This window comes from Scomber japonicus, chromosome 8 (assembly GCF_027409825.1).
Source record: "Scomber japonicus isolate fScoJap1 chromosome 8, fScoJap1.pri, whole genome shotgun sequence".
NCBI lineage: Eukaryota > Metazoa > Chordata > Actinopteri > Scombriformes > Scombridae > Scomber > Scomber japonicus.
Genome location: NC_070585.1, coordinates 22,591,853 through 22,619,506, shown reverse-complemented (window position 1 = coordinate 22,619,506; position 27,654 = coordinate 22,591,853). Strand labels below are relative to the sequence as shown.

General features: G+C 40.5%; 1 protein-coding gene across 1 annotated transcript; it reads right to left on the bottom strand.

Annotated features, from left to right (window-relative positions):
- Positions 1–5: 5 nt before the first annotated feature.
- On the bottom strand, positions 6–26,362 carry wu:fb13g09 (ATP-binding cassette sub-family C member 5). Its single transcript, XM_053324123.1, has 29 exons — positions 26,057–26,362; positions 24,092–24,280; positions 21,947–22,102; positions 17,914–18,061; positions 16,648–16,881; positions 16,117–16,290; positions 15,211–15,358; positions 13,948–14,096; positions 13,581–13,688; positions 12,413–12,772; positions 12,244–12,315; positions 11,925–12,049; positions 11,764–11,836; positions 11,408–11,611; positions 11,097–11,222; positions 10,441–10,552; positions 10,134–10,318; positions 9,606–9,752; positions 8,578–8,707; positions 8,073–8,226; positions 5,388–5,516; positions 4,946–5,132; positions 4,200–4,289; positions 3,597–3,789; positions 3,307–3,466; positions 2,713–2,791; positions 2,488–2,601; positions 1,912–2,076; positions 6–1,269 (listed from the first exon to the last, which is right to left on the bottom strand). Exons 2-29 carry the CDS (start codon positions 24,268–24,270, stop codon positions 1,177–1,179), a joined length of 4,194 nt encoding a protein of 1,397 aa, XP_053180098.1. The 5' UTR covers positions 24,271–24,280; positions 26,057–26,362; the 3' UTR covers positions 6–1,176.
- Positions 26,363–27,654: the final 1,292 nt, after the last annotated feature.

The following is a 27,654-nucleotide window of genomic DNA, read 5'->3' as shown; positions in this document are numbered from 1 at the left end:
TTTATAACAAAAATCAACCACTTACAAAAAATATATTGCAACATTACAATCTCAAGTGTACTAAGGCAATCTTGAAAATGTATCAATGCAATAGAAACATATTGCACTCTTCATGTTTTCTCAGCATATACTTGATTATAAGGCAGAAGTTTACAATCTTTAGTTTTTACTGAAAACACAACGTTTGAAGACACATCATCCATTTCAGATTCGTTGCAAATAACTATACTGTGGTTGACATCTGTTATTGCAACTGTATAACATACTTTTCTTCAACACAACCACTCCCTTGCTGGTAAAAACAACACTGTCAATGTAAAATTTGTAGATTTTAAACTCCAGCATTTTAATTTAGAGGAAAGATTAGCTCATTTAAAAAAAAAAACAGTACGCACACGCAGTCTATAACAGCATGCTTACATGGCTAATTCCATTATATGACCTGAAATATGGACAGCTCTAGGCACATATTGCATCTGCAATTATTTACTGAAATGACTGCATAATAACATTGAACTAGATGCATCAAACATGAAAAACAACATTTTTAGACAGTGCCTCAATGGAATGTATTTATGTTTGTATTTTCTTAGATTTAGATAAATGTATTGAATAATAATTACGAACTGATAAATTATCTAGACTATCATGATATATAAATGATTATTAATCTGAATCACACCATTATTTCCTTGACAGTAAATTCATGCACAGTGAGGTCTTGGTTACAAATATAAAATGACGTAAACTAATTCTGAGTTTTACTGATTAGTTGTCTCGAGGAAAAAGGGGCGCCACATGAGCTTCCATGTGTCCAGATGAAATATAAAGTGCTGTTGACAGAGTCATTGCTCTGTTTCACTTACAGTTAATTATTTAGCCTCCAGTAAATAACTTTTGCAACATGGTGGCAAAGAGCAGTAGGCTATGATGTCTTTCTTTGCATAGTAAGATTTGACATGCCCCTCAGAAATGTTGCCCCCAGGGTCTTTGGTTTGAAAATAATCAGACATTGTTACAAAGAGCAGCTATCGCAAAGAGTCTCTGTATTTATATAACACATCACTTTCACACCATGGCAGGGTCTGATTAATTGTATTTTTGTGCAATTCCATCATTTCACTGAATATTTTGGGGTGTCACAGTTTGCATCCAAACATTCAGCTCCTGCATGTTTCAACTCCTTTGGTTTTCCGATGCTTCTATCATGGCTCTGAATCTTGAGTTTTCATCTGCCAGCAAAGCTGTTGGACTGTCAAACTCCAAAATCTATGAGATTAAAAAGGATAAAAGCAATGATCAAAACCAGCATGCAGAGACAGAGATTCAACTTATTCATTCTATGAACTTGTGTAGGGAGAAAGAAAAAAATTCAGGCATATTATTTCCTCTAAGAATATTGCAGTCTAAGTTATTTCCCGCAGGCAGCATATGAAAAGGAGTTTAATGCATGGAAAATATTAGAAAGCCCTGTTACACTTTAGTGAATGATACAAGTTTCTGTAGCTGTAGCTAATTAACAATAAAGATAGACTAACAGGATATACGTCAAAAGTTCTGGGTTGGTCTGCATGTGGCCAACTGATCCTGTTGGCTCAGTTGGAGGGTTGCCTCTCTCACTGTGCTGGAAATTAAGGGTAACACCATGGAGCTCATCTATCCTCACGCATTTATCACATTTCACTCAACCCTCTACACTCTCAGCACTGATAAATCTTTGAAAAGACAGGTGAACTCTATTAACAGACTTAAAGGGTGATAAGACCACAATGGTGAAGTGTGCACTGTCTTATCCAATCCATCGCCTCAGACGGGACCAATTCACGCAATAAATCAGGTGTTTCAACTTGGTAATGAGTTTCACCCAAAGGCTGGGTCATGCAGTACCAGTCACGTTGCATTAATACACACCTGGCCATTGTCCAGGACCATGACCCTGCTGCAGTTCATCACAGTGTTGAGACGATGGGCGATGATGAGGGTGGTGCAGCTGCCAAATTCACAGCGAATGGTCTCTTGGATCAAGCGATCTGTCTCAGTGTCGGTGGCTGCTGTTGCTTCGTCGAGTATGAGAATCTGAAAAGATACAGAAACAATATTAAATAAAGAAGACACTAAACAATAACAAGAAGATATTAGGCTATTATGAATTAATAAAGAACTGTTTTTTAACTTACGGTGCCTGTACTTTTTGTACAACTTTTTTTGTACTGTTTAATGTGTAACATAAAACACAACTAACACAAAAATCAGGAAAACATTACATTATATATTATGCTGCTGATGCCTTCATGCTTTTTTTAAGAAGTTAATGAGCTGCAATTGTGATGCTAGCCACCAGGTGGCAGTGTTATCTCATGTAGGGAGTGCACACAGAGGTTCTGGTTTCCCTTTATAAAAAAAGAGGAGACCCTCTTACTTGACTTGCTATCACCACCCATCCCAGACAATGTAACACATGCAATAGCAGTATTATACAATCAGCACCTTGCTGTTTCGCAGAAGAGCTCTGGCCACACAGAGTAGCTGTCGCTCACCCACTGAGAAGTTCTCTCCGTTCTCTGTTACCTCTGAGTGGAGGGAGTGAGGCAGCTGGCTGACCTGAGGAGGGTCAAAGACACACAGAGGAAAAAGAACAAGTGTTCCAGGCTTTTTATATTCAAGTGTGTGATATAGCATAATCTGACAATGTTTAACCATTTCACCACTTACCATCTCTTTTATATGTGTTTTCTCAAGAGCGTCCCATATCTGTGAATCAGTGTATCGGTCCCATGGGTCTAAATTGGTCCTATTGGGAAACAAAAATCTAATTTTAAATTGGATTCAACAATATAACAACATTAAGACAAGAGAGACACTGATACTGCACTACACCCCTCTGCTGACTAAGAGCAAAGTTTGTCATTTGACACTGAGGTGAATGGGATCATTAAAGAAACCAAATGGAAGTTTTCATAAAATGGAGCTGATGTTTTGCTTTTGAATCTGTATTGCCTGTCAAACTTAGCTTATCTGTTCATTCATTACTGACTGCTTAGCACCATTTTTGTTTCTGCTATGATTTCCCCATGGTGTGTCTTAGGCACAGCTCAGATCACTGCTGGGCCCAAACACAATAAATAGTATATGACCCAAAAATATTCAGAAAGCCAAAATCAACAAAATGGAGGAATTTAGGACAGAAACAAACTGGATTATAGACAGAGATGTATACTATATCATGACCAATTTACCTTTAAATATGAAAATTAAATATGCACCAGTTACCATTCTTGTTCATACAAATAATTACATTTTGATTACCTGACGGTGCCGATGAAGAGCACAGGCTCTTGAGGAATGATGGCTAGCTTGCTCCGCAGGTCATCCAGACCAATCTGGGCAATATTGATTCCGTCGATGATAATAGAGCCTCCTGTCAGCTCAACAAGTCGGAACAGAGCTACACCCAGAGAGGACTTTCCTGTAAAGAAAATATACTGCATGAACAAATGTGTGTACAAGACAAGGAAGGGATGCAAAAAAAAAAAAGAAGAAAAGGCTGAAAAGGCTGAAATTGCTGCTGGCTGGGTAACACAAAGGGTCACTCATACCTGATCCTGTGCGGCCCACAATGCCGATGGTCTCTCCGGGCAGGATGGTAAAGGACAGTTTCTTAAGCACCAGCGGCAGATTGTCACGATAACGCATCTCAACATCCTGGAAGGTAATCTTTCCCTGCTGAGGCCAAGAGGGGGCAGGAGTGGCTGCCTCGGGACTTTTTCGTGGAGCTTCACTCTCTAAAAACTGAGATAAGAAACAGCGATGGTATCAGGTATTAATCTCTAAATCTCTGTGGAGGTGCAAGCCCCCTGGCTGATTTGTAGTGATTTTCTCTCTGTGAGCTTTTCTTAGCACTTGAGACAGAAAAGAAAAAATGATGGCTGTTGTGTGAAACAAGCCCTTTCATGTGCTCTGGACTGTGGAAAGACCTCACACTGGGTTTCTATCTGCTTCCTGCTGTGCTTATCACACATATAAAATCACATGTACACATCGAAAACACGTCTGGACAAGCAAATCCCCTGAATTCAATTGCTCTGTTACACTGGGCAGTGTGGTTAAATATCTAGATAGTGTCCAGTGTCTCAGTGTACGTAACCATGTCTTAGAGCCACATAATCCGCCTTCCTAAGCATGCTAATCAATGCTCTTACCTTTATGTAATGATTGATCCTCTCTACTGATGTAAACCGAGCCTCGGTTTCTGTGAGCAGTCTCACTGTAAACTGAAACAATCCAGTCAGCTGCAGGTGACAGAAAAGCAGAGAAAGGTGAAAGGTTAATGATTAATATTGTTGCACCAATTACTGTGAAACACTTGCTATTTAGGCATGCCGCTTCCCTTCCCTTCGATGAACGAACAGTAAAACATCTTAAGATAAACAGCCTAACACACAGATTTGCTGATACGGCTCATTCACAATCCAGCGAATCGATTTGAATTCATATTCCACTGCCGTGGTTGACATGACGATTTTGACATGCACTAAAGCGCTGAGCATTAAAAAAAACATCAGACAGTTTAACAATGACACAAACTCTTTTCTGGCTTTATCCTTGTATGTATGCAGTCATCTGACATGTCGTCCTTCAAACAGGAGAATGACACAGGCCATCTGACACACTAGCTCTTTAACTTTGATTGATCCAAGGAAGAGTAATAAGTAGGGACACATTTTTTGCTCAAATTTAAATGCAGACAGTTGGCCAAAAAGAAATGGGAGCTTCACAGTTTGACTGGTCTTATATTACTGTCAAATGAGCAAATCCATTAAATAAATGCGAAATGTTAAAGCAAAAGTCCTCTCTAAAGGTACTTTCATGGTAGCTGGTAAGAACAGAGTAAGCTTCACTGTGCCACATTTTTGTTTGCATGTGTGTAATGTGCTTGTCTACAAACCTGCACTGCGTATGATATGGCCAGGCCTGCATAGGCTGGAGGTATCTGTTTGTGCATGAAGACAATGAGAAGTGCTACAGCAGTGATAAGAGAGATGCTGATGAGATCCAGGCGGACGGCCAGCCAACGCATAGCGCAGCTGAAGAGGTAGTTAGAGGCCTGGTTGGTGTCCAGCAATTCCTGATATCTGAAAAGAGAAACAAACACATTTCAGCTTAAGCAAAACCAAACAGAAAATTATCTGTCCATGCTTGCTGAGGGGAAATCACTTGGGTATGAGGTTTGGGATGTGCTTCTTCATTTGGTTTAATTGCTAACCTAGGAGTAAACTGAAAATTTACCAGAAGAGATAAAATGAAAATTGAACTGTAATGATCTCCACGGGGAACCTGTGGACATAGCAGATATGCAGCGCCTCTCTGACTGACGACATTACGCTCACCTTTGGAGAAAGTCTTGCCCCCTTCCATAAGCATGGATGGTAGAGAGTCCCTGAAGACTGCTGGTGATGTGAGAGGTGAAGGGTGATTGGCTGATGTTTTCCAGGCGCTTTAGCTCACGGATCAAAACCCTGAAAATGGTGGAAATTGATGTTTTACATTTAAGGAATTCATAATTTCTGTAAAACATACAATTGAGATGATGAAATTGAAGATGATGTAAATTTCTATATACGGTCCATTGACCGTATATAGAAATGGAAGTCGTCACAGCGCCGAGAAGGTGAAGCCAAAACATCTTGGTCGCCGCCTGGTGGTCGGCTGTTGTATAGGTCATAAATCCCTACCCCCGCCCCCATGATAGTGAACATGAGCCAAATTAAAAATCAAAATGCATGTCAATACAATTTTTCCTAAAGATGGTTTCTGTCATTTTAGGTAGTTCTTTTCACACTGCCGTTGTCGAAGTGCTTATTTTTGTGATATGTTTGTTTTTAATGCATTATTTGATAATGTGAAAAGGGGGTGTGACATCATGATTGACAACTATCTTGTCTCTAACCCTACATCACACAGCCCACTGATGTTGTCATCCTAATGGCAAGTTAAACGACACACACCCTGACCTCTAACCCTAACCATCTCACTACTCATGCCCAAACCAAGCGGGTGTGTCATATGGATACTGCACATTCATGCTGCGGTTACAAGATGGCAGCTTCCAGAAAAAAGAAAAAGAAAAGCTTTACTTTTGATAGTGGTATGAGGTTGCTACATGGTAAAAGCAGTTAAATCTTTTTTTAAATACTAATTCACAATTTGATGGATGATTGAGATGAAGTACACATTCTTATTTACAGGTAGATACAGACTAACTTCAGAAATGAATTTATTTTGATTGTTAACCCTAAAATGCTGTGAAAGTCCATATTAAGTGAACTGGAAAGACACACAAGGTGGCCTCATTTGAATGATAATAGTATGTCATTGTGTGCTGTTGGGAGCTGGGTCTTTTGACTGTTGTGCATGCGAGGGGTCTTCACAATAAATTACATCAATTGGAAAAGAGCCATGAAGGACACTTCAGTCCTACACTGAGCCACAGTATTGGTAAATAGTATAGTATTTGATAATACTGTATGAAATGGCAAGTGCATGCATTTGATACTGCTGCCCTCAATTACATCTTTGTAAGACTTAAAAAGAAGCACAGAAATTACATCTAAATACTCAAACATGACTGAGAGATAAAGGAATGGAAAATGCATCAGCCCTAATGATGCAGTTGTGTGGCAGACAGGTAATGATGACACTGTGAACAAAGAGGGACACGGTCCATGGCGCCGCACCCGTCCTCCTGACAGAGCACCGGTCGTTTCCCACTATCTGATGCATGTGTGTAACATTATGAGCATCATCGCACACAGACGGCTGTACATTTGGCAGGCGGAGAGAAAACAGACTCGCTGTCCACGGGGTAGTGTGAGTGAGAGAGGTTTATTGACAAAGGTGGGGTGTCTTTCTACTTTTAGACGCCAAGATAGAATGGATGGTGCATGTGAATTGTGAGTCTCCCATGAATCATTTGGTTTTCTCATAAAAGCAGAGAAGAGAGAGGGAAAGAACATGACACTTCCTCGCTTCGAGGCTGTGATCCAGACAAACATGTTTATGCCCTGAGCAGTTTCATTTCAGAATTCAATAAAGCCTGCTTTAGAAGTGGGTAATTTCAATGGGAGATCCAGTTCGATGTAACATCCATACATATCTTGGGACATCAACACTTTGTAAGATACAGTATTTCATCCCTTGAAGCAGGGAGGAAGGCTAAAGCAATTAAAATTAAGTGAATGTTTTCTCCAAAAATGAACCTTTGATGAACAAATATAATTTAAAAATAAAAATAAAACCATCATATGTCTGTCATAAGCTATAAATTACGTATACATATTCTTTTATGTATAATAATATTAGTATCCTTTATGTATCTCCTTTTTTGTACTTTCCAGCATAACAATAACACGGAGTCATGTGTTCTTGATCTCTCTGATAGAGGAAATAACAAGATACTGTGGTTATTTCCCAAGATACCAGCGAGTTGTTGTTCCCTTTTGTGAATTCACCTTTATTGCACATTTCTGCAAAACTGTAAACTGTTCAGATCATCCAGGGCACATTTACCACAGAACAGAGGCTGTGATAAAGATTTATCAATGGCTGATAACAGTCTCCACACTCGCAGATAAAGATTAGCACATTAGACAGAACTTCTCTCACTGGTACTTACCTTCACTTTACTCTTGTTACAATTTAAAGTCACTTCCAAATATAAGTTAACATATAAGTTAAATAAAGTTAACAATAAGAATACTGTGTATTAGCTAATTCATTACACTGAATACCCATGCCTATTTACACAATCCAAAGGTAATTGTTAAATTACTTCAAATGTATTTCAACATTAATTACTAAATATTAAAAACATTCTACTTTTGATGAAGAAATTGTGCATTACATCTGCCTTTTTCAACTTTGCAGCTCTGAAGAGGTTTTTAGCCTCTTTTCAGTTCTGTGTTGTTGTTTTTTTTTTCTTTTAACTTTGCCCGGATTGCTTGTAAGTAGTCTGTTTGAATCTCAGACTCAATGCTGATGAGTCACAATAACAACAGAAGTGATGAGAATCTTACCTGGAGACACGGTTGACAATCAAAAGGAAGGCTAAGAGGGGCAGGATGGAGACCAGGAACCAAGGAAAGACGATTCCCACCATTCCCAGGCAGAACAGCACCAGGGTCAGGTTCTGCAGCAGCATTTCAGCTTGCATGGTGAGACGCACATCCACTGGAGAGAGAGGACAAACTGTATAACACACTGTATGGAGTTATATATTTATATAAAATGTTTTCTCTGTGACCCTCTTTAGTGTTATTTTCACAAAAGAGAGCACAATGGAGTGTACACAAATATTATGCTCTTAAACAGAACTAAACATCTAAAAAAATGCAAGCCACAAATCAACATGTCAAGCAAAGACAACAGTGAAGTGGATAACAGAGACCCATTCACTAGGGAAAATGCTCCATGTCAAATCATACTGTGTCTTGGCACTACACCTTGTCAGCCAGGGTGACTTCACTGACTGAGTGCTCTCTTGGGGGGAGAGATTCACCGTCAACACAAATCAAGCCTCACCCTCATCCATGTCCCTGGAGAAGCGGGTCAGGATACGACCCAGAGGTGTTGTATCAAAAAAGTGCATGGGGCTGAGGAGGAGCCGGCGGAACAGCTTGTCGTGGAGCACGGAGGCAGCCTTCACCGTGCACTGTCAACACAAACAAAGCTGTGTTTGAACATTAGAGCTGACACTTGTAAACAAACAACTTAAAGAAACATATGGAATCAATCTTGGCTTGGATAAACACACTATCGGATGGAAATCATTTTTCAACATGTTTCAACACGGAAACACACAATTAATAAATACAGTGACACTCATCCTATATGTTGCTTACAGTATTAAATCACCATATGCTTTGCATGTGCACTGTTGATAGTCATTTCTTTGCACAAGGCAAGCTGTCAAACCTTCATTTATAATGAGTTTCTGGGAGGCTGACATAAAGGTCATGACCTAATGCGTAATTCACCAATTGGACAGAAATTACATGTGGCAGCAGAGAACAAATTAATTCTATTAATGGAATATTCAACACTCCCAAAGATCTCATCACAGCTAAGGGTAAAAAAAGATGAGCCATCTTTGAAAAATTAGCAATTTCAAGTGGCACACATTAACATGGGGACCTAACCTCTGCAATGCAGTGTCAGGATGGGTTAGTTTGAAAAAGAGGACACACACCCGAAGGGGCAGATGACACGCACAGCCGTGCACACACACATCGCCTATGTCTGCTTCTCTGTCTCTCTTACACACACACACATACACACACACACACACACACACACACACACACACACACACGTTCTCAAGCTAGTAGTAATAATAACAATACTACTAATAATAACAATTAATATTATAATTATAAACAAAAAACAATGGAACCATGAGAGTATGAGCAAGTGACAAAAAAGACAATTAGGGAGGTGCATCGCTCTTTTTTTTTTTAAACGCCACTATAATTTTACAGTCCATCAGTGATTAAGTGGGCAGAGTATGTGAAGAGCGACGTCTATGAGGAAAAATGTAGGGGATGGCTTACCTTTACAAACACCAGCCCTCTGATTGTCTTCAGCAATAAAGCAGCTGCCATGGAGATAACGTAAACAGTTGAATAGTACCGAATATGAGGGTTGAGCCTCATGCTGTTGCTCTCCATCGTTTCATTCACCAAAATTAATGATGTGTTCTGAGGGCAGATGGAGCAAAAAATTACAAAGACTGAGCAAAAAATCATATTTTTTCCCCATGTATTGAATTTTGCTTCTAATGAACACTTTGGCATACAAAAAGTACATGAAAATCAGTCAGTTCAATGATGTTTACTATTCCAAGCACATTTCTCAATTGCACCGCCTGCTTTGCTGCACATCTGTTTCTTCACTGTTCGTGCTTGTTTTTAATTAAGTTTACCGTGGTGCTGTTACTTTTTTAATCATGCACATTCAGATTAATGCTCAGTCGGCTGCCGCAACTCAATGAAGCATAGTAGTTATTTTTCTTCTGGGAGCCAAATAAACACCAAAGAGAGATGTCTTTTATGGTGAAGCAGAATCCTCTCCAAACTCACCCCGCTGCCCTGCCTGATCCAATGGCTCAGCCACCAGTTACAGAAGGCTATGCAGCCTGTGGTGGACAGGAAGAAGAAGGTGTTGATGATGAAGACTAGTGGACCTCCTGCTGCTTTGATGTAGGCTCTATACACCGACCAGGCTACTGCACCAGAACCCTTCTCTTCAGCTTTCATCAGTTGTCCTAAATAAAACATTCAACGAAAAAACAAGAAGGAAAGAAAAACGCAGATACTTGTAAGCAGGCAAACGAGCATTTAGCATTAATTCAGCATGTGGAGCATGAAAAGTGGTCGGATCTCTCACCTCCTTTTTTGCTCTCCACCTCTGATGCGACCTTGGCAACCTTGACAACACTGTCAGCCTTTTCTGCACCTGCCTTCTGTTGTTTGTTTTTTAAATTCTCTTTCACCAGATTCTAAGAGACAGAAAAGCAGGAGGGGAAAAAAGTGAGCTTTAAAAACATACTCCGACACACCGACACAACAAATCACAGCAGTCGTAACAAGAAACCTGCAAGTCATTTAAACAGAGTCTGTGACAGGGTCTTAAGCAGCTCACCAGTAAATCAATGCACACATTAAGAATGAAAGGCCTTGTATCCATTTAAGATCCCCTCCAGACTTATAAATACTCTACTATGACTAATAATGTGTGTTTGATATGGGTTTTCCATAAAAAAAGTTAAATTATGTGGGTAAAATCCTTAAAATGACATCTTTTCCTTCAAGTGTCAAACACTGCATATACATAATTTTGCACAGTAAAGCTCAAACATCCAACTGAAGGATGAAGAAAAGATAAACACATTTTCTAATGGAGGGGGCCCAAGCTTGTGGGCCTGCCTTTCTGGGTGTATGAATTATTCAGCTTGTGATGTATTGGACGGTTATTGTGTAGTGGGGGCAAAGATGTCTTATTCAAAAGAACTGGCCTGGTGCCTTAAGTGCCCCTGGCCTTACCTCCTGTTGCATGCTGTTGAATAAGGTGGCATAGTCACGCTCTTTACCCATTAGCTGAGCATGGGTGCCGTGCTCTGTAATCTGCCCGTCCTTCATCAGAATAATATCATCACACTCTGACAGATACTGAAAAATAAAACGACAAAAGCACAGAGGCAAAATAGTTCAGATAATCAGATTATCAATGTTGCTCTCAGAACTACTACTTTAAAGCCAGAACAGACTAAGGGGGACAAAATGTACAGAATATTTTCACAATACTGAAACTGAACTAACATTTGGTGTCATTACAAATTCAGATAGCCCCTCACCTGCAGCTGATGGGTTACAAAGAGTACCGTCTTGCCTTTGGCGGCACCCCGTATAGCTTTATTAAAGACATGGGAACCCACACAAGCGTCAACAGCACTGAGGGGGTCATCCAGGAGAAGTATGGGCCGCTCGCTGTACAGTGCACGAGCCATGCTCACTCTTTGACGCTGTCCCCCACTCAGGTTGGTACCTCTCTCCCCAATCTAGAAAGAAAAAGTAAAAAATATGCTCTTACTGTGGTCACACTGAATTTCAAACTAAAACTGTTGTGAGTAGGTCATTTCAGATATCAAGCAGCACTAAGAGCACAGACATTGTGAGCATGCTGTAAAAAGATACAGATTGCAACAGATACCTCTGTCATGTCTCCATATGGCAGCTCTGCAAGATCTGGGAGCAGACAGCAAGCCTCTAGAACAGCATTATATCTGATGAGGATACAAAGACATAAAATTAGGGATAAATCTTAACCATCATGGCTTCTGTTCTTACTAACATTATTATAATTGAGCTTACTTGTTTTGGTCGTACTCCTTCCCAAACAAGATGTTCTCCTTCAGTGATTCATTAAGGATCCAGGCTTGCTGGGACACAAAAGCAAAACCACCGCTGGCAGCTACACTTCCCTCTAACCGGGTCATCTGTGACACAAAAACAGAAGGTTGGAAACGGTTGGGAGAGAGAAAACACTTGAAAAATTCCTTTTCAAACGGCTGCATAACATTGTGTCTGAATAAAAACTTCAGAAAGACTAAGCTATCCTTGTAAGTGCTATTCATCTGTGAAGTTTGAAAAGGAAATTTAAACTGAGTGATCTAGTTCAACGATCAGTCACCTGTCCCAGTAGAGCAGACAGAAGAGAGCTTTTTCCACTACCAACACCTCCACAGATCCCCACCAGTGCACCCTAGGAAGACAAAAAAACAGTGGCATTGCAAACACTCTGAGGCGATGATTTTTTAAAAATGTTCTTAATTCAATTTATCTTTGTGTTATGTTTATACCCTTTTAATACGTAGGTCAATGCGATGGAGGGTCTTGTGCAGTGGAGGTCGTATGCTTTGAGTGGAGGAGATGGTGCTTTGTGGACTCTCCTGCTCCATATTTGTGAGGAGACTTTGTGCGTTGGGAGCTTCCTTGTTTCCTTTGCCGTCCTCTGTGGAAATGTACAGACTGAGCTTCTCCCTGCGTAGCACTCGCTTCATCCCTCCTCTCTTAAACTGTTTCTTGGGAGGTGAGTTAGGTTTTGCAGCGGGTGGTCGAGCCTTTTCCCATGCCAGTGTGGCGTCCCGAAATTCGACAGCATTGCTAGGATCCTCCAATTTGATCAAAACAGACTCTCTGTCATCCATCATGAAGAGCCTCTGTGGAGACAGACATGACGGCTTACTTTGTGCGCTATTTAACCACACATTGGGATGACCAAACAACATTTTCTAAAATCTTTGTGCTTGCAAAACAATAGCTGAAAATAAATTTAAAAAACCTCAAGAGTTTCTTCCTGTTTGTTACTTATGACTTGAGGTTGTGCCATGTCATGAGGTATTATCATTGGTATGCTGACTGCATTACTTAACCTCATGCTTATGGCCACATCATTGCCGTGATAATATCATGACATCCTGGCCATCCTCTTCCTTCAGTACATCATTACTTTTTTGTGCTCTAGGGTGCACAAGGGTAAAATACCACATAACATCTCGAGCCTTTTGGTGCATCCTCGGCAGAAACGCTTGCTTACTTAACCCTCGCTGGCTCAGTGCAAATATCTGACACTAATATGTGACATTTACCATGTGTTTGAAATACAATACGTCAAAAATGTCAGTATGTGATGTAGGTGGGTGTGTTTTAGCATCAACAGGAGTTATGATTGGCTTGGTCTGGAGAGCTAGAAAAGTCCTATTATCAGTCTGCTTTAGTCTGGTGACTTTTGTAAAGAGTTGACAAGTAAACTGTGCAAGTCAAAAGTTTGAACACCAGGCATGTCCAAACTTTTGACTGGTACAACAAATTGACAGTAAGTTTCTTTCTATGCATTGACAACATTGTAATTGTGAAGTCCTGTTGTGTGTCAGACTGTCAGTATACAGACTTGAAATTGACACCAGGCAACTTTGTGTTGGGTAAAAGCGATATGGGCTGGTGACAGAGTTGGCTCAGAGCTCTCACCTGAAACCTTTTGGCTGCCACAGCACCCTCCGACAGTGACCTGACAGCCAATGGTGTGACTTTCAAGGCAAAGGTCATGGAGTTGAAAACTGCAACCACAGTGAAAGCCTGAAGTAGAGTTTGTAGAAATGGATAAAGTTATTATGAGATTTTTTTTCTGGGGCAATACCTGTAAAAGTGACAACAACTGTGAAACAAGTTACAAATTACTATCCACTATCCATTTGATTAACATAAATATACACAAATGTTTTTTTTATTGGGATTTATTCATTAGATGAACATTACACCAATCCCGTGTCAAATGAAAACAGATGAAAGCAGAATGGAGATACATGAATGCAGTTAGGTCTGTATTTAAAAATACCTCAGCCGCAGTAAGGTCATAGCCTATGGTCATGTGCAGAGTGAATGTGCATACACTCGCTATCACCACGACGATGGGAGCCACACCCACTGTGAAGCTCTGGATGACCCCGGCTTGCTCCAGTATCCCCCTCTCTTCTGACCTCACCTCTGTTGAGGAGATAACAAAGAGAGAGAGTGAGAGCTGATAAAAAAGTAAGAAAGAGAGAAATGTACGGGTTGAGTGACTCACAAAGGGTTCTCCAGTGAACATTCAATCAACAACACTGTAAGAGTCACTAACCAATACACAGAGAGTAGACAGAAATAGACACAAGAGGGAGGACAAGGGCTCCATACCCATACATGGTATGACAGGGGCTTCAAAACCTGCTGAACCTTGATAACAGTCCAAATCTAATGCCTAAATCCTGCCCCCCACTCTTCCATGTTTGTATCTCCCAAATGCACACATTAACTGCTTTGTTCACCCGGTTCACTGTGTACAAACACAGGAACAAAAAGCTTGTGCATCTTTAATTTAGCCCTTGCAGCACTGTGTGTGTGAAATATGAGAACTCCCTCCTTCTGGTACATGTTATTCCCCACGGGATTCCCTTTGGATGCTGCGCGTGTTTCTGCATGGACTACAAAGCAAAAGTCACGGGCCCTGAGCAAAAACACTGTGATCATCCATTTAACAACAATAGCAATTGAAGAGAATGGCACCGTAACTCTTAAGACTCGCTGGCCATTATGCTGAATGCCAATTAATTATCATTACAATAGGTAATCACAGGACAGCAGTGAAAACGAGCCCCGCCAGGCTAATTTGGAGCATGATTAAAAGGGGAAAACGATCCTAATCTACAATCTACAGGATCTCATGAGAAAACGCCATTGCTAATTCATGGATAAGTAGAGCTGCCTTCACAGTCATTCAAGGTATCATAAGGCCCCAAACACCTTGCAAATTAACCTTGAAGCCAAGGGATTCAGACTGGCCTCGATGATAGAGGATGGAAGAGGAAAAGATTTAAACAGTGCATGCTAATTAAAATTGAGTCAGGGTCAGGATTATCTATCCAGTTCACTAAGAGGATAAGTCTAATTTCAGGTGATGAACTGATCGTTTAGTTGCTAATATGCAGCGGTGACAGGCGTTCAAATGAGTTGACTCTTTATTCTTTAGATCGTTGTGGACAAAAGCACCGAATAGCAGTGTCTAGAGTATTGCAAGTGCTTGACCAAGAACAGGAAATTTGGGAACATAATGGTCACTCACTGTTGATGTTCTGAGCAAAGGTATCTTCCCAGCAATACATCTTGATGAACTTTATGCAGCCCAAGATCTCGTTCATAAGCCTCACGCGCCGGTCAGTCACTGACACACATTTCTTGCGGAAATACGCCGTCAGCCTCGATGCAAGCATCTGTCCAGACAGGAAAAGAGGAAATGATGACAAGAGAAATAAGTGGCAGGAGAGGAAATGAAAGCAGACACAATCACATTAGCTGTGCTGCAGGTCTGTCCGGGGGACCAGAGTGATAAATGCCTTTCACATCAATACCAGGGTCTCCAGCTGTCAGGCTTCAGCTTAGACTGAGTGTAATATGAAAATAACAGCAATAACGTTGACAGGAGATTGATGACTTAGGATGATTTTGAAGTGTTGGTTGTTGAATTAACTTAAAGATTTTAAATTGATTACTTATTATGCCTTCAACTCACCAAATTCCAAAAAGTTCTAGCTCAGAAAATAATGAGTCGACAATAAAGCAAAGTCTCTGGTCATTAACTTTTAGGAAAACAATCTGACTTTTCTAAAATGAAATTGCTTGTCACAGCTGTAATGTGTCTGATCATTACTTTTGGTGGAACTTTTAGAAATAGTTGTAATTAAATTGCTTGTCACTGCTATAATGAGTTTGATCATTACTTGGTAGCACTTTAAATGAAATTGCACTGTGTTGTTGACTGCAATTTGCACTTTATTAAAAACAGTTGACAGTTGTCTATGTTTGTGCCGGCATGCTTGTGTGAATGCGTTAAAGTATTAATTTATTCTGCTTTATGTGCCTGTACAAATCAATCCTGTATTGTGCAGCACTACATGAAAGCCTCCTAGCAAGAACTGAACAACTTTCACCCTTTGTCCCACTGTTACAGATGTTCTAGCTGAAGTCGTACCATGGCAGGGTAGAAGATGATGAAAATGGCTGACCCCAGCAGAGCAGTGGGACCCAGGAAGTATGCAGTGTAGGAAAGACCCAGTATTCCCACCAGAGGCCCTCCAGCCAGCAGACAGCCCACTGACACTGCTTCATACAGCCGCTGGCCGTCACTGGAGCACATGTTGATCAACTAGGTAAAAACACAGAGGCTTACATTACAAATAACAGAAAAATCTATAATGAACAAGAGCTAAAACCTTATCAAACAATACATACTGAAACCTTAAGACCATCAAAGTAACTTTACAAATACAGTTGTTCTTATTCCAACATTCATTTGCTGTACAATGATTCCTCTTAAGCTGCATAATGACTAATCTTAGACAGCCCCCCTCCCCCCCAAGGCTTTGGGATTTGTAAAGATCCAAGCAGGAATGGTGTAAGAGTAGATGTTAAATCCATCTCAATCATCTGCATGTGGTGCCCTCCAGCAAGGCATGATTTAGTTAATTTGGATATGTATCCCCTCTGGGGTAAAACCACCAACCTCGCCTGGACTGATGTCTTTAGTGCTGCGTAGGCGGAGGATCTTGTGGAAGGCAAAAGTAAGAGCTGCCCCACGGAGGCGTGCTGCAGTGCGGTAGTTGACAGCCCACATGAGCGCCAAAGACCAAGAGCGCATGAGTTCCAAGAGGAAGATCCCGGCTACCAGAGACAGGCCGTACGGCACACAGCTTTCAGAGGTCTGGGCGTATTCCAGCAGAGCTCGAACCAGGAGAGCCTGGGGATAAGAAGAGAGAAAGAGACAAAGTGTAAAAGAAAGTCGAGGAAACAGATATGAAATAGTGCCAGAACAAAAATTATTATCAGAAATGAACACAGACAAAAAGCATGAACATGGTGGAGATAAAGTGGGACAGGAGAAGGGGGAGAAAAAGGAGATAAAGAGTGTACAATTTAGGAAATACCATAGATTCAGATAAGCATGGCAGGGAGCAAATGAAAGCGACAAAAAAGATGAAAAGAGGAAGATGAAAGAGAAAACATAGGAAATATTCTGAATGAACAGATTAGAGATAATGTGAGTAAAATAAGCATAAAAGCTGGAAAGAAGGGCTACGGAAACAAACTGTCAATTTAAAGGCCAGACTGAGATTACATGAAAAGATCAATTTTATTTTTATGTAAAGTGTGTAAAATAAAATAGCAATTGATATATTTACTACGCTGCTCTGTCAGCAAGTGCACTGAATAAATCCAATAGGAATGTGAGACAAATGCGTCATTGTGTGAGAACGAAATCCTGTTAATGCTATTAGTTGTGGGTAGTAGCGAGCACATAGTGTACACATAACATGACATCAAAATAAACAGCTTACGGCAAAAGAGAACAATAGCACAGACTCAGTAAGATCACAGACTAGGAACTCCAAAACATAATGGCTCCTCAGTTAAAGGTGATTATCTAATGTTTCTGATTGTTTTCGAATATCTACAGTTTAATCTCGCTGTTGCCATTTTAGGTTTGATAACTGAAGCCAAAAGTGCAGAAGACTAAACATATTTCTGGTCCAAAGCGTGACGGTGTACAAACCATCTAATCTATGGCATTAATATGGGTTTCACTATCTAACGCTTTGTAATCTGCCTGTATGTTTTCATTTCAATTTTCAGACCGCCGTGTAACGGGATAAAGTGATTTTCAGAAAATACACCGGGACTTGGGACTCCAAGCCAGCAACCATGCTGAAAGGCATATTAGTTGAATCAGCAGAATACAAAAGGAAAAGGAGGATTTGGACTCAGTACTCACAGGCCCAACAAAGCCTGCCACCATTGTGAGGAGTAGGGAAAAGATGGCCACCAGCATGCGGGTTTGGCAGAATCTCCAAAAGACTCTTGTCAGGGATGCCCCCTCTCGCCCTCGCTTCTTCAGTTCATCATGCCACAATGATTCGAGTCTAGAAACAGCAGCACAAAGACAATGAACACTTCGGCTCAAACGTACATCATATTTTGTTAATCATTTCCACCCTGAAGACGACTCTGAGAGTTCGAAAGTGGTCAGCGTTTTAACCAAATTAAATAAAGGCTGATTAAATGAAGTCCTATCCTTGCCTGAAGAATGTTTCCTTTTTTGATCATTATATTATTACTTAACTTAATTTACTTGAATGATGACAATTAGTCAAATTAATTCTTCCACTCTTCCGCACACTAATGCTATGCAAAGTACCTCGATAGTGCCAATTAACTGTATATGAAAGTTAGCACTTTTGAAGGGCAAAATTATCATAAGTGAAAAGAATTCTTTATGTGCTGTTATACCTCCTTAAATTAAGTTGATTAAAAACTGTAGAGTTGACTTCCAATTTATCACACTCCCCAAAAGCACAATGGGGGATATAAACAGGCTAGCAGGCAGCCATGGCAGCTGAAAACCACAAAAGAAAAATTACAACAACTAGTCTGACAATAATGTAAAGGTGACCTACAATATTTTTTTCATGAATGATGCATCACATAATTAGACCTAGAAAGGTATTACCAAACAAGTTTAAGATGTGCTAATGTACTCTTATTTCTGTATAATGCCCCTTGAAGAGGGTAAAATATCTTGTTGGCCAAATACATCATTGCTAATGACTCTATAAAGCAGCAGCAGAGCAGCTGCAGAAAGTCATTTACGCCCTAATGACTTTATTAAAAACGTATCAAAGATAGACAGAACATTAAACCACTAGACGCTCACACAGCCTGATAATTACTACTTGAAGTCAAACGGTGTTGAATCTAAGAAATTACAATTAATTGCAGTACAATAGCTGCGTAGGGCACAGCTTGAGACAATGGAAATGAAACTTCTGAGTGAGTTATCCACTATGTGTTGCAAAATCCCATCAATGGACCAAGCAGGGAACAGTGAAAATTGTAATAAAAGAACAGAGAAAAAAGATAAACGTCTCTGAAAACATACGTAATATTAAATATTAATACACTATAAATCCACAGTCATATGTTTTTATAGTTTTCATCACCAAAATTCACAACATTTCTAAGATTTAAAAAACTCCACCACACAATTTTTATTGTTTTATGTGTGTGTGTGGTCACACATGAGAGCACCAGGGAGGTAGCACAGGATCCAAAGAAAGAACGATTTGCTGTTAAACACGGCTAAAATGTTCCTAGCAGCCACCGTCTCTGTTTGCCAGATTGGCAAGCGGAGCTGATGTTTCGAGAGCATGTTGGCCAGGACTTCGCATTCAAGGTTCGCACCTCAATGAGCACCAACAAGTGTCAACTCTCCCAGGGTGCTTTTCCCATTCCCCCCTCTTGCCATCATCTCAGCTTTGCATCTGGGTTGCGTAACTGTTCTTGCTGTGTAAACACAAAATAAAGCCCTCCCTTCTCCAGTGAGTACAGCACTCACGCATACCATCGCCAACCACTGCTAATGTGATAGCTTTGTGCTCCATTGCTGCTTCCCTTCTGTGTTCCTTAACACACACAAAGCAGCAGCAGCACTAAATGGCCAGGCCTCGAGCCAGAGCCTTTTAACAGAACGGGTCATTTACTGTAAATCCCTCACATTTCCCATCATTTGCCACAAGCAAGAACTTCCTCTCTTCTGTACCGTTGAGTCATCATGATCTTGGTCTTATGTCATATGGATATCAACTCTTCTTAGTAGTCATCATGACTCGACAGTACAGAAGAGAGGAAGTTTGCTCCTCATATGAGTAATGGAAAAAAACATTGGTTTGTGTTTATCGTAAGTGTATATTGTCCAATCATAGAATTAGCGTCTTACTACTTGGCATTGCTTAGGCTGTGGTTTGGCAGGCACACAGTGACTTTTATCTCATGGCCTGCTCTATCCTGGCTCCAGTCAATGACAGCTAATGAATGTGACAGGGAGACATAGTGCATCCCAGGTAGAGGAGTTAATGACATAACCATCCGAGTCAGAGACTAACTCTCACTCTAATCTCTAATCCCTACTATTCTTAGCAGCCTCCCGTCCAAGCACAAACCTCTCGTGTTGGGAGAGAAAGACTGGATGTTCATCAATTAAGTCTAACTGCAGCCAAAGTGTGTACAGAGAGTACAAACACAGCAGACTGGATGGTATGCAGGAAGGGAATCCCATCTTTACCACTGCAAATCCCCACACCAGGATCACTGCAGTGCAGCCTTTTACCTGCTGTCCTGTTATTGTCTGTGTTTGACCAGGTTCATCTCTACGTTAATCTTGCTCACATGTAGAGCAAGGACAGCAAAGACTGTCCTTCAATATTTGTTTAAAGAAAGAAAAACAGTGTCAGTAACCCTGCAGTGTGAGAGCGAAACTGTGCGGTGTAGATAGCAAGTTCACCTGAACCCTGATACAACAAGCTCCACTGGGGATCTGAAACAAATAACATGACTTTTTCACCTCAGCTCATCATTTGTATCATAAAACCTGCATACGTGATATTTTAAAATTACTTTTATTTAACTAGGAGGCATACGTGCATACATATAGTGACACAGCAGAGCATTTAAGTGTGCCCAACAAAGCTAGATCACAAAACTGGTCAAGCAGGTTTAACTATAAGTCAGCTGGTTTTGGTGAATCAAGAAGTAAATTGAACAACTAAAGCGTATTCTCGAGGGTGTGTTCACACCTAACTTGCTTGGTGCGGTTACATTGAAAACTGCTGCATTTGCCTATTTGGTTTTGTTTGTTTGTGCTGGTATGAAGGCTGTCATTCAAACTCTGGTGCAGACTAAACCCCCGAGCCTGAAAAGGACGTTCTTGATCCAGTTTTAGGTGAACTCTGATGGGGTTCATTTGTGGTGTGAAGGCAAAGCAGGCCAACATCAGGATTTTGTGATAATAGATACAGTATACAGTATAACATGACAGCACATGAGTGTGAGGATTGACCCTCCAGATACAGTATCTCACAAAAGTGAGTACACCCCTCACTTTTTTGCAAATATTTTATTATATCTTTTCATGGGACTACACTATAGAAATGAAACTTTGATATGCGTGTACAGCTTGTATAGCTTATAGATTTACTGTTAAATTGTATCAAAGTTTCATTTCTATAGTGTTGTCCCATGAAAAGATATAATAAAATATTTGCAAAAATGTGAGGGGTGTACTCACTTCTGTGAGATACTGTACATCAGAAAATAAAGAGCTAAACCCAATGTGTGCTGTGCTTGCGCCTTATTCTATGTATTTAACCCTAACCCTAACCACTTCACCCCAACACCCCACCCCCATAAGCAATGTCTCAAATTCTAGTTTTGACAATTTCATTATTTTGTGTTTAAAGCAATAGGCACAAAAATACCTGGGGCACATAGGACTAAAAGGAGAGTACTGGTTCATCTCTTGGACTATGGACATTCGTGGACCACTGAGCTATTCGTAGTACTACTATTTGTAGTCTGCTGCTTTCTCTGAACCTAATAGGAGTTCAAACAGGGTCCATACACAATTCACAGAACACAGTGGTTGGGCTCAATAGGTGGACCGACAGCATATTTTTTGCCCCAGGGATTCCTAACAACTTAATGCAGCAATGGCGACCCACCAAACAACCCATTTTATTCTTCTTATGGTTGCATCCTGTGTATGAAATTGATCGATTAGGAAGAAAGTCCAACATTTGTGGTACCACACCACTTTGTGGCATGACCTCACATTTAGACAAACACCTTTAGTGTCATGTCTCACCCCGACTCCTGTTTTCTGAGAACAGTGTGTGCCAGCATCAAAAAGTGTTTTCTTAACACAACAGGTCACTTTCATCAGGCAGACATCAGCAGTCCCACTGTTACCTCACCTTTGGCAGTTGCTTTCAGAGGCTTCGTGGCAAGACAGTCCCCACACGTCATCGATAGACAAGCTGGACGTCTTGTAGGCCTTCAGCGCCAGCGGGGAGAGCCAGTGCAGAGTCATAAATGAGAAGAGGCCGGCGTTATCGACTGGGTGCTGGTGTCTGGAATGGAGAATAAGATGTGGAAATGGGTGAGATGCCTAAAGGTGCAGGCACACACAGAGGTGCTATGTAGGGGGAGCAGACCCATATAGGCTGTTGAGGATGAAGCGGTGCCTTTGCTCGCCACAGTCGATGAAAGGTGAATCATGCCCGCAGTGTTTGAATAGTAATTTGCACGCTCTTCACAGAAATCTGAGAGTGCAGCGAAAAAAAAAAAAAGTTCAGGGTCAGTTTATCAGTCAGCGTATGTTCAAACATGGTGCTGTCTGTCACTGAAGGATAAGTCCCAGTTCCTTATCATGGCCTCCTGCACCTCCCTCACAGTCAGCACATAAGAGAGACAACACACAAAACAAAGTGAACTACTGTGTGTCTTTTGCGACTTTAAATTTGAAGCTGTCTGCCTGCCTAAAACTGACAGTCCCCCATAAATTTAGCAGAGTAGATGTTGTATCCTGTATTCTGGTGCCTTTTAACAGGTGTTTTGACACTTTGATCGGGCTATACTAATGTGAGAAAAATTATGGGTACACTTTGTAATTACATCCAGAGGAAGTGTTTGGCCCCAGATCACATATTTGAAGATATTAAAAACCTAAAAGTATAGAAATTGATGCAGGTAGTGTATGAATTGTATAATTACGATTTATTCTTTGCCTTTACAAATAAATGACCATGAATTTGAGGGTCCATTGTTGATTAACAGTTTGAAAGTCAGCATAGCATAAGATGGTTCACCTGGGAAGGGTATGATATTAAGTTATCAATTCTTCAAATGCATGATGCTCTCCTAACTTTACTGGTCATACAGGGCAGCTTGACTGAAATGTTTAATATTCAAATCCCTTTCATTACTCACTCTCATGTACCTTAACGTCAGGAGAGATGGTGGAGTTATATTTAGTGAAAAGTATCTATTCTTTCATGTTATACTGAATGTAAACACAACTGACTGTAAAGTACCAGTCTGTGAAACTGGAAATTTACCCAAAGCCCTCAGCAATAGGCCAAAGATTGCCCCTCTAAAAGTAGAATATTTGTCATTTTTATGACCCAGTTTATAAATGTGACAGCCAGGCTTTTATTTGTCAGCTCCTGTCCATAAGAGACTCAGGTGTAGTTAGCTGAAGTTAAGTAATTACTAACAGTGATGCCTTACTTTCCTCTTCTTTGAAAAAAAAAAATCCTTATGTCCATGATGTCTGGGGGAGCAAACATATAAAACCAAGAGACTGTCAGCCAAAAACACACCAGTCCACTCTACAGTATAAATCATGTGAAAGTAACCGGCACACCAAAAAAAACAAACAAAAAACAAAAAAAAAAACGGTTTTCTATGGCTCATTTACACGTCACATCTCTTTTTTACAATGTCACTGTGTGGATCATTAACCTTGTTGCAGCTTCTACCTGCTGAGAAGATCTCACAGTCACAGGTAGGGGATGGGGAGAGGTGCAGGGGTTAGGTTGACCTCAGGTCTCTAAACTGAAAGCCTGAGGTAAGAGGAGCGGGTAAATCTAGTGTAGCTATGGTAGCCTGACGATGCAAAAAGTATTAGTCATGCTACCAAATAAAAAACACAATTCATAAGTATGTTGTTCTACTTGTGTATGTGTGAGATATAGTATAAACAAAAAGGTTTATTACCTTGTTAAAAATTTAAATTGCAAATAACTTCCTCTCCCTCTTGGAAAAATCCATAATCTATTAATACAGAAATCTTTTTCACAGATAAAAGATGTCTCTTCCTTCACAGTATTCTCTGCGTAAGTTACAAGCAAAGCCACAAAAAGATAAAAAAATGGTTTGGTGAATAAAGACCTTGTAGGTTGTGTTGCAATAAAAACAATCTTGCAAACTAAAGCAGAAAAGAAGTAACTAATCATGAAGTCACAATCACGCTTGTAGGTACATGTTTAAACTGAGAATTAGACAAGCACGGATGGAGAATGTGAAGGGAGGGGGCGGTTAAATACAAAATTGTTTACTTATGTGTTATCCTGAAGGGCTTTAAAAGCTGCAGACTTTTCCGATAGCGGCCTCGTCTCTTTGGCCCTTTTTCTGACGATACCTCTGCTTCCTCTTCTTCTAGCTCTGGTAGTGGTTGTGGGGAGGACAGTGGCAGGCCCTCCACCCGCCCGGCTGCTTCCAGGGCATCAGGAAACATGGTGGACTCTCTGGGGACAGAAGGCAAAATGGCAAAACATGTTTCAGAATTCTGACAACAGCCTGCACACATACAACAACAGATGTTTACTCACTTTAACACCACTGTGAGACAAAACCTGTAATTCCAGTTTGCTAGTTTTCAGCAACTATATAAAACAGGCTTGAATTTGTTTCAGAAAAAAAGCTAATTCAAGATCTGGTTACATTAAACGTCTGACTCGATTTAAAATGATAACAAACAAACAAAATTCTTATTATTGATTAATTGATCTACTGATTATTTTCTTGATAAATTAACTATTAATTTGTTCTGAAAATTGTCAGAAAATAGTGAAAAATGCCTATCACCAAGAGCTCAAGCTGACATCTTCCATAATTATTTAATTAACAATTCAGCTCTTTTGAAAATACTGAACATTTTCACACAGCTGCAACAATCTGTTTGAATGGTCTAAAGTTTTTAGTTTATTTTTTCTAAAACATTTTCTCCAGGAAAACCACTCCCGAGCTGACATTTCTAGATAATGTCTCAGTGGGAAATGGGGTGAATAAAACACTGTCATCTGCCTGGTCCATCTTCTTCTAACCCTGAGCACTATTAGAGAGGAGCAGTGTTTTGCTGAATCACCCTTTGAGACGTAAATACATGTGAGAAATCACCTTGCTCGGAGGTCACGGCCCCTCTCTGGTATACAACTAAAGTGCTTATCTATTTAGAGATGACCTGCCAGAAGCCCCAGAAGCTCGGGAGCAGACATCTGAGCTGCCAGTATGTGTGTACACTGTCACTGATCCCCTCTACGACCAAAGCTCCCTGACAAGGTCAGCCAAATTCAGCATGGGGTGCAGGTTCACCATCCAGAGATTGTGGTCAATAACAACATCCAGTACAGATTGTAGAGGCAAGGACGGAGTGACACAACAGAAATTAATAGAATTATATTCTGCTGAGTAATGTGTTGCAACCTAATATTCACTTTTACTGGAAAAGTGTAATGGGAACCACCCTGCGGTTGAGAAAAAGCATGAAAACATGTTTTGTGTATCTGTCTGCAGCCCTATGTGGCCATATCATGTGAAGTTTGTCCTATGGCTGTGAAGTTTTCAGGGCTATTTTTAAAGAAAGACTGCTTGTCATTCATTATAGTCAAGGATCCTGAAGCCCTGCATTCCAAGAATTGCAAAGAAAACATATGCTTGCAGTCAGAAACACTGAGGAGGTTTAGTATGCACATTGATAACTCACTCTAGGAAGAGTTTATCTCCCAGCTGATATGGGAAATCAGAGCATGTAAACAAAACTGACAATTAGGGCAGGGAAGGTTAATAAATACAGTTACGGTACACAAAGAACTGACCCATATTACCAAAAGTTAAACTTTAGTAAATGTCAAATATTTTGCTTCTGTTGCATTTTTAGCTGACCTTGTCATGTGTCAGTGTTTCCACCAGGATCAATACTGCCTCTGTAAACAGACCACTTATGAAAAGGTCACTGAACATACCATTTATTTTCCCACGTTTTGGTCATTTTATGAACCAAAAGGCCACATGGGAATGCTGAAGAACTTCACATTAATTGACCAATAAAAAAACAAACTTTTTCCCAGTTTGTAAACTAGCTATAAATATTTGGTTCACTGGTGAGTTAGTCTACCATAAACAATGTCACCTTCAGTTTGTGTCATCCTCATGAGGCTAATACTACCATGACTATCATCTGCAGCCGAACCACAGCGCTATAAAGTTGTAACTATAAGTTTTCATTCACAAGTTCAACTTACATTCAAGTCGGGCTCGCTCGGGTCACCTTTAGCGGCGGCACAAGATCTCGTGTTTATGAGCAGGAAATGCAGCTGAAGATGCGGAGGAGCATGTTATCTCTTTACTGAGCTCTGCCATTAAAACCGTCTCTCCACGGGCACACGGAGGCACATCTTCTCTCTCAACGGCGGCGGATGAAAACACGGGCAGGGAACAGGGCAAACTTAACGGCTCACGTGTATGCAGTACGTGCCACTTCCTCCCAGCAGCGTCTGCAGCTCGCTTGCAGCTCGGAGTCCAACAGGGAGAGGGATTCCCGACATCACTGACGTCACGCCAGCTCCGCCAACCGGTGACGGTGCTGAGTGGTCACCGTAGTAACGGGAATTATGATGAGGTAGTGCCACAGTCTATGGGTAGTGCACGCGCGAGACAGGGGGCGGGACTGTGGAGGACGGAGGGAGGGGGGTTACTGTGGTAACGAGGCCCCCCCCCCGGCTCGCACTGGGATGTGATTGGCCACCCTTCTTTTGAGATCATTAAATTATGATGAGGTAACTCTGCCTTCACTGCTGTGTTACCACGATATTTTAATTATCATGTATTTATTTTTATTTTATTTTTTAAGAGACTCAAAGCTTTATAACACACGTTAAAATTGTGGTTAAAAGGGGGCAAACATAAGAAAAAAGTACATAATATGGATGTTTGCCGGTCCTGTGGTCTTCCAGGTGTTGTGATGATGATGATGTCATTGTTATGTAAAACGTGACGTCATTGGTCACGAGCCTATGTACATTTACTCACATACTGTACATTTTTAGGGTTGTCTGCTGCTTTATTCATCTACTTATACATCTATTAAGATAAGATTAGACATACTTTATTAATCCCCAAGAGAGGAAACTGAATGTCACCCTTACACAGAGACAGACAATATAAAAGACTGAGGCAGGGCAAGATAAGTGTAAGGCACCGCATTTCAAGTTTGACACTAAAGGAGCTCTTCAGCTCACTAGAAACATTGTACAATGGGTGGTCCTCATTATGCAGGATGCTCCTGAGTTTCCTACTTACTCTTTTCTCCATGACCACCTCTAGTGAGTCAGGAGGCAAACCAATGATGGATCCTGCCTTTTATTTATCAACTTGTACTACACACTACATTTCAAATAAGATATTACTTCTATTGATGAGGCAGGTACAGTAAATACAGCTTATACATATATAATAATATAATCAATCAATCTTTATTTATATAGTGCCAACTCACAACAAAATTCAGCCTTGGTCTTTCTTAGAAACTATATTTGGCCGTAAGCCTTAAGGTAGACAAACACTGGCTTCTCTGCCCTATGATGTAAAGGGAGCGTTCAACTTTTATATGAAGTGTATTTCATCTGCATGTACTTTACACAATTGATGAATCAGTTAAACCGTCATTCAACACCAGTAATCATAATTAAACATTTTAGTATTTTTAGTGAGACTATACATACTGATCACAGTTTTGCAGTTTGTTAAGAGGTAGCTGCCTTTCTCATTTAAATACATCCTGATAAAATGAATGTTTACAGGTTAGTTATAGGTCGTTGATCAGACTAACTTGTAATTAGTA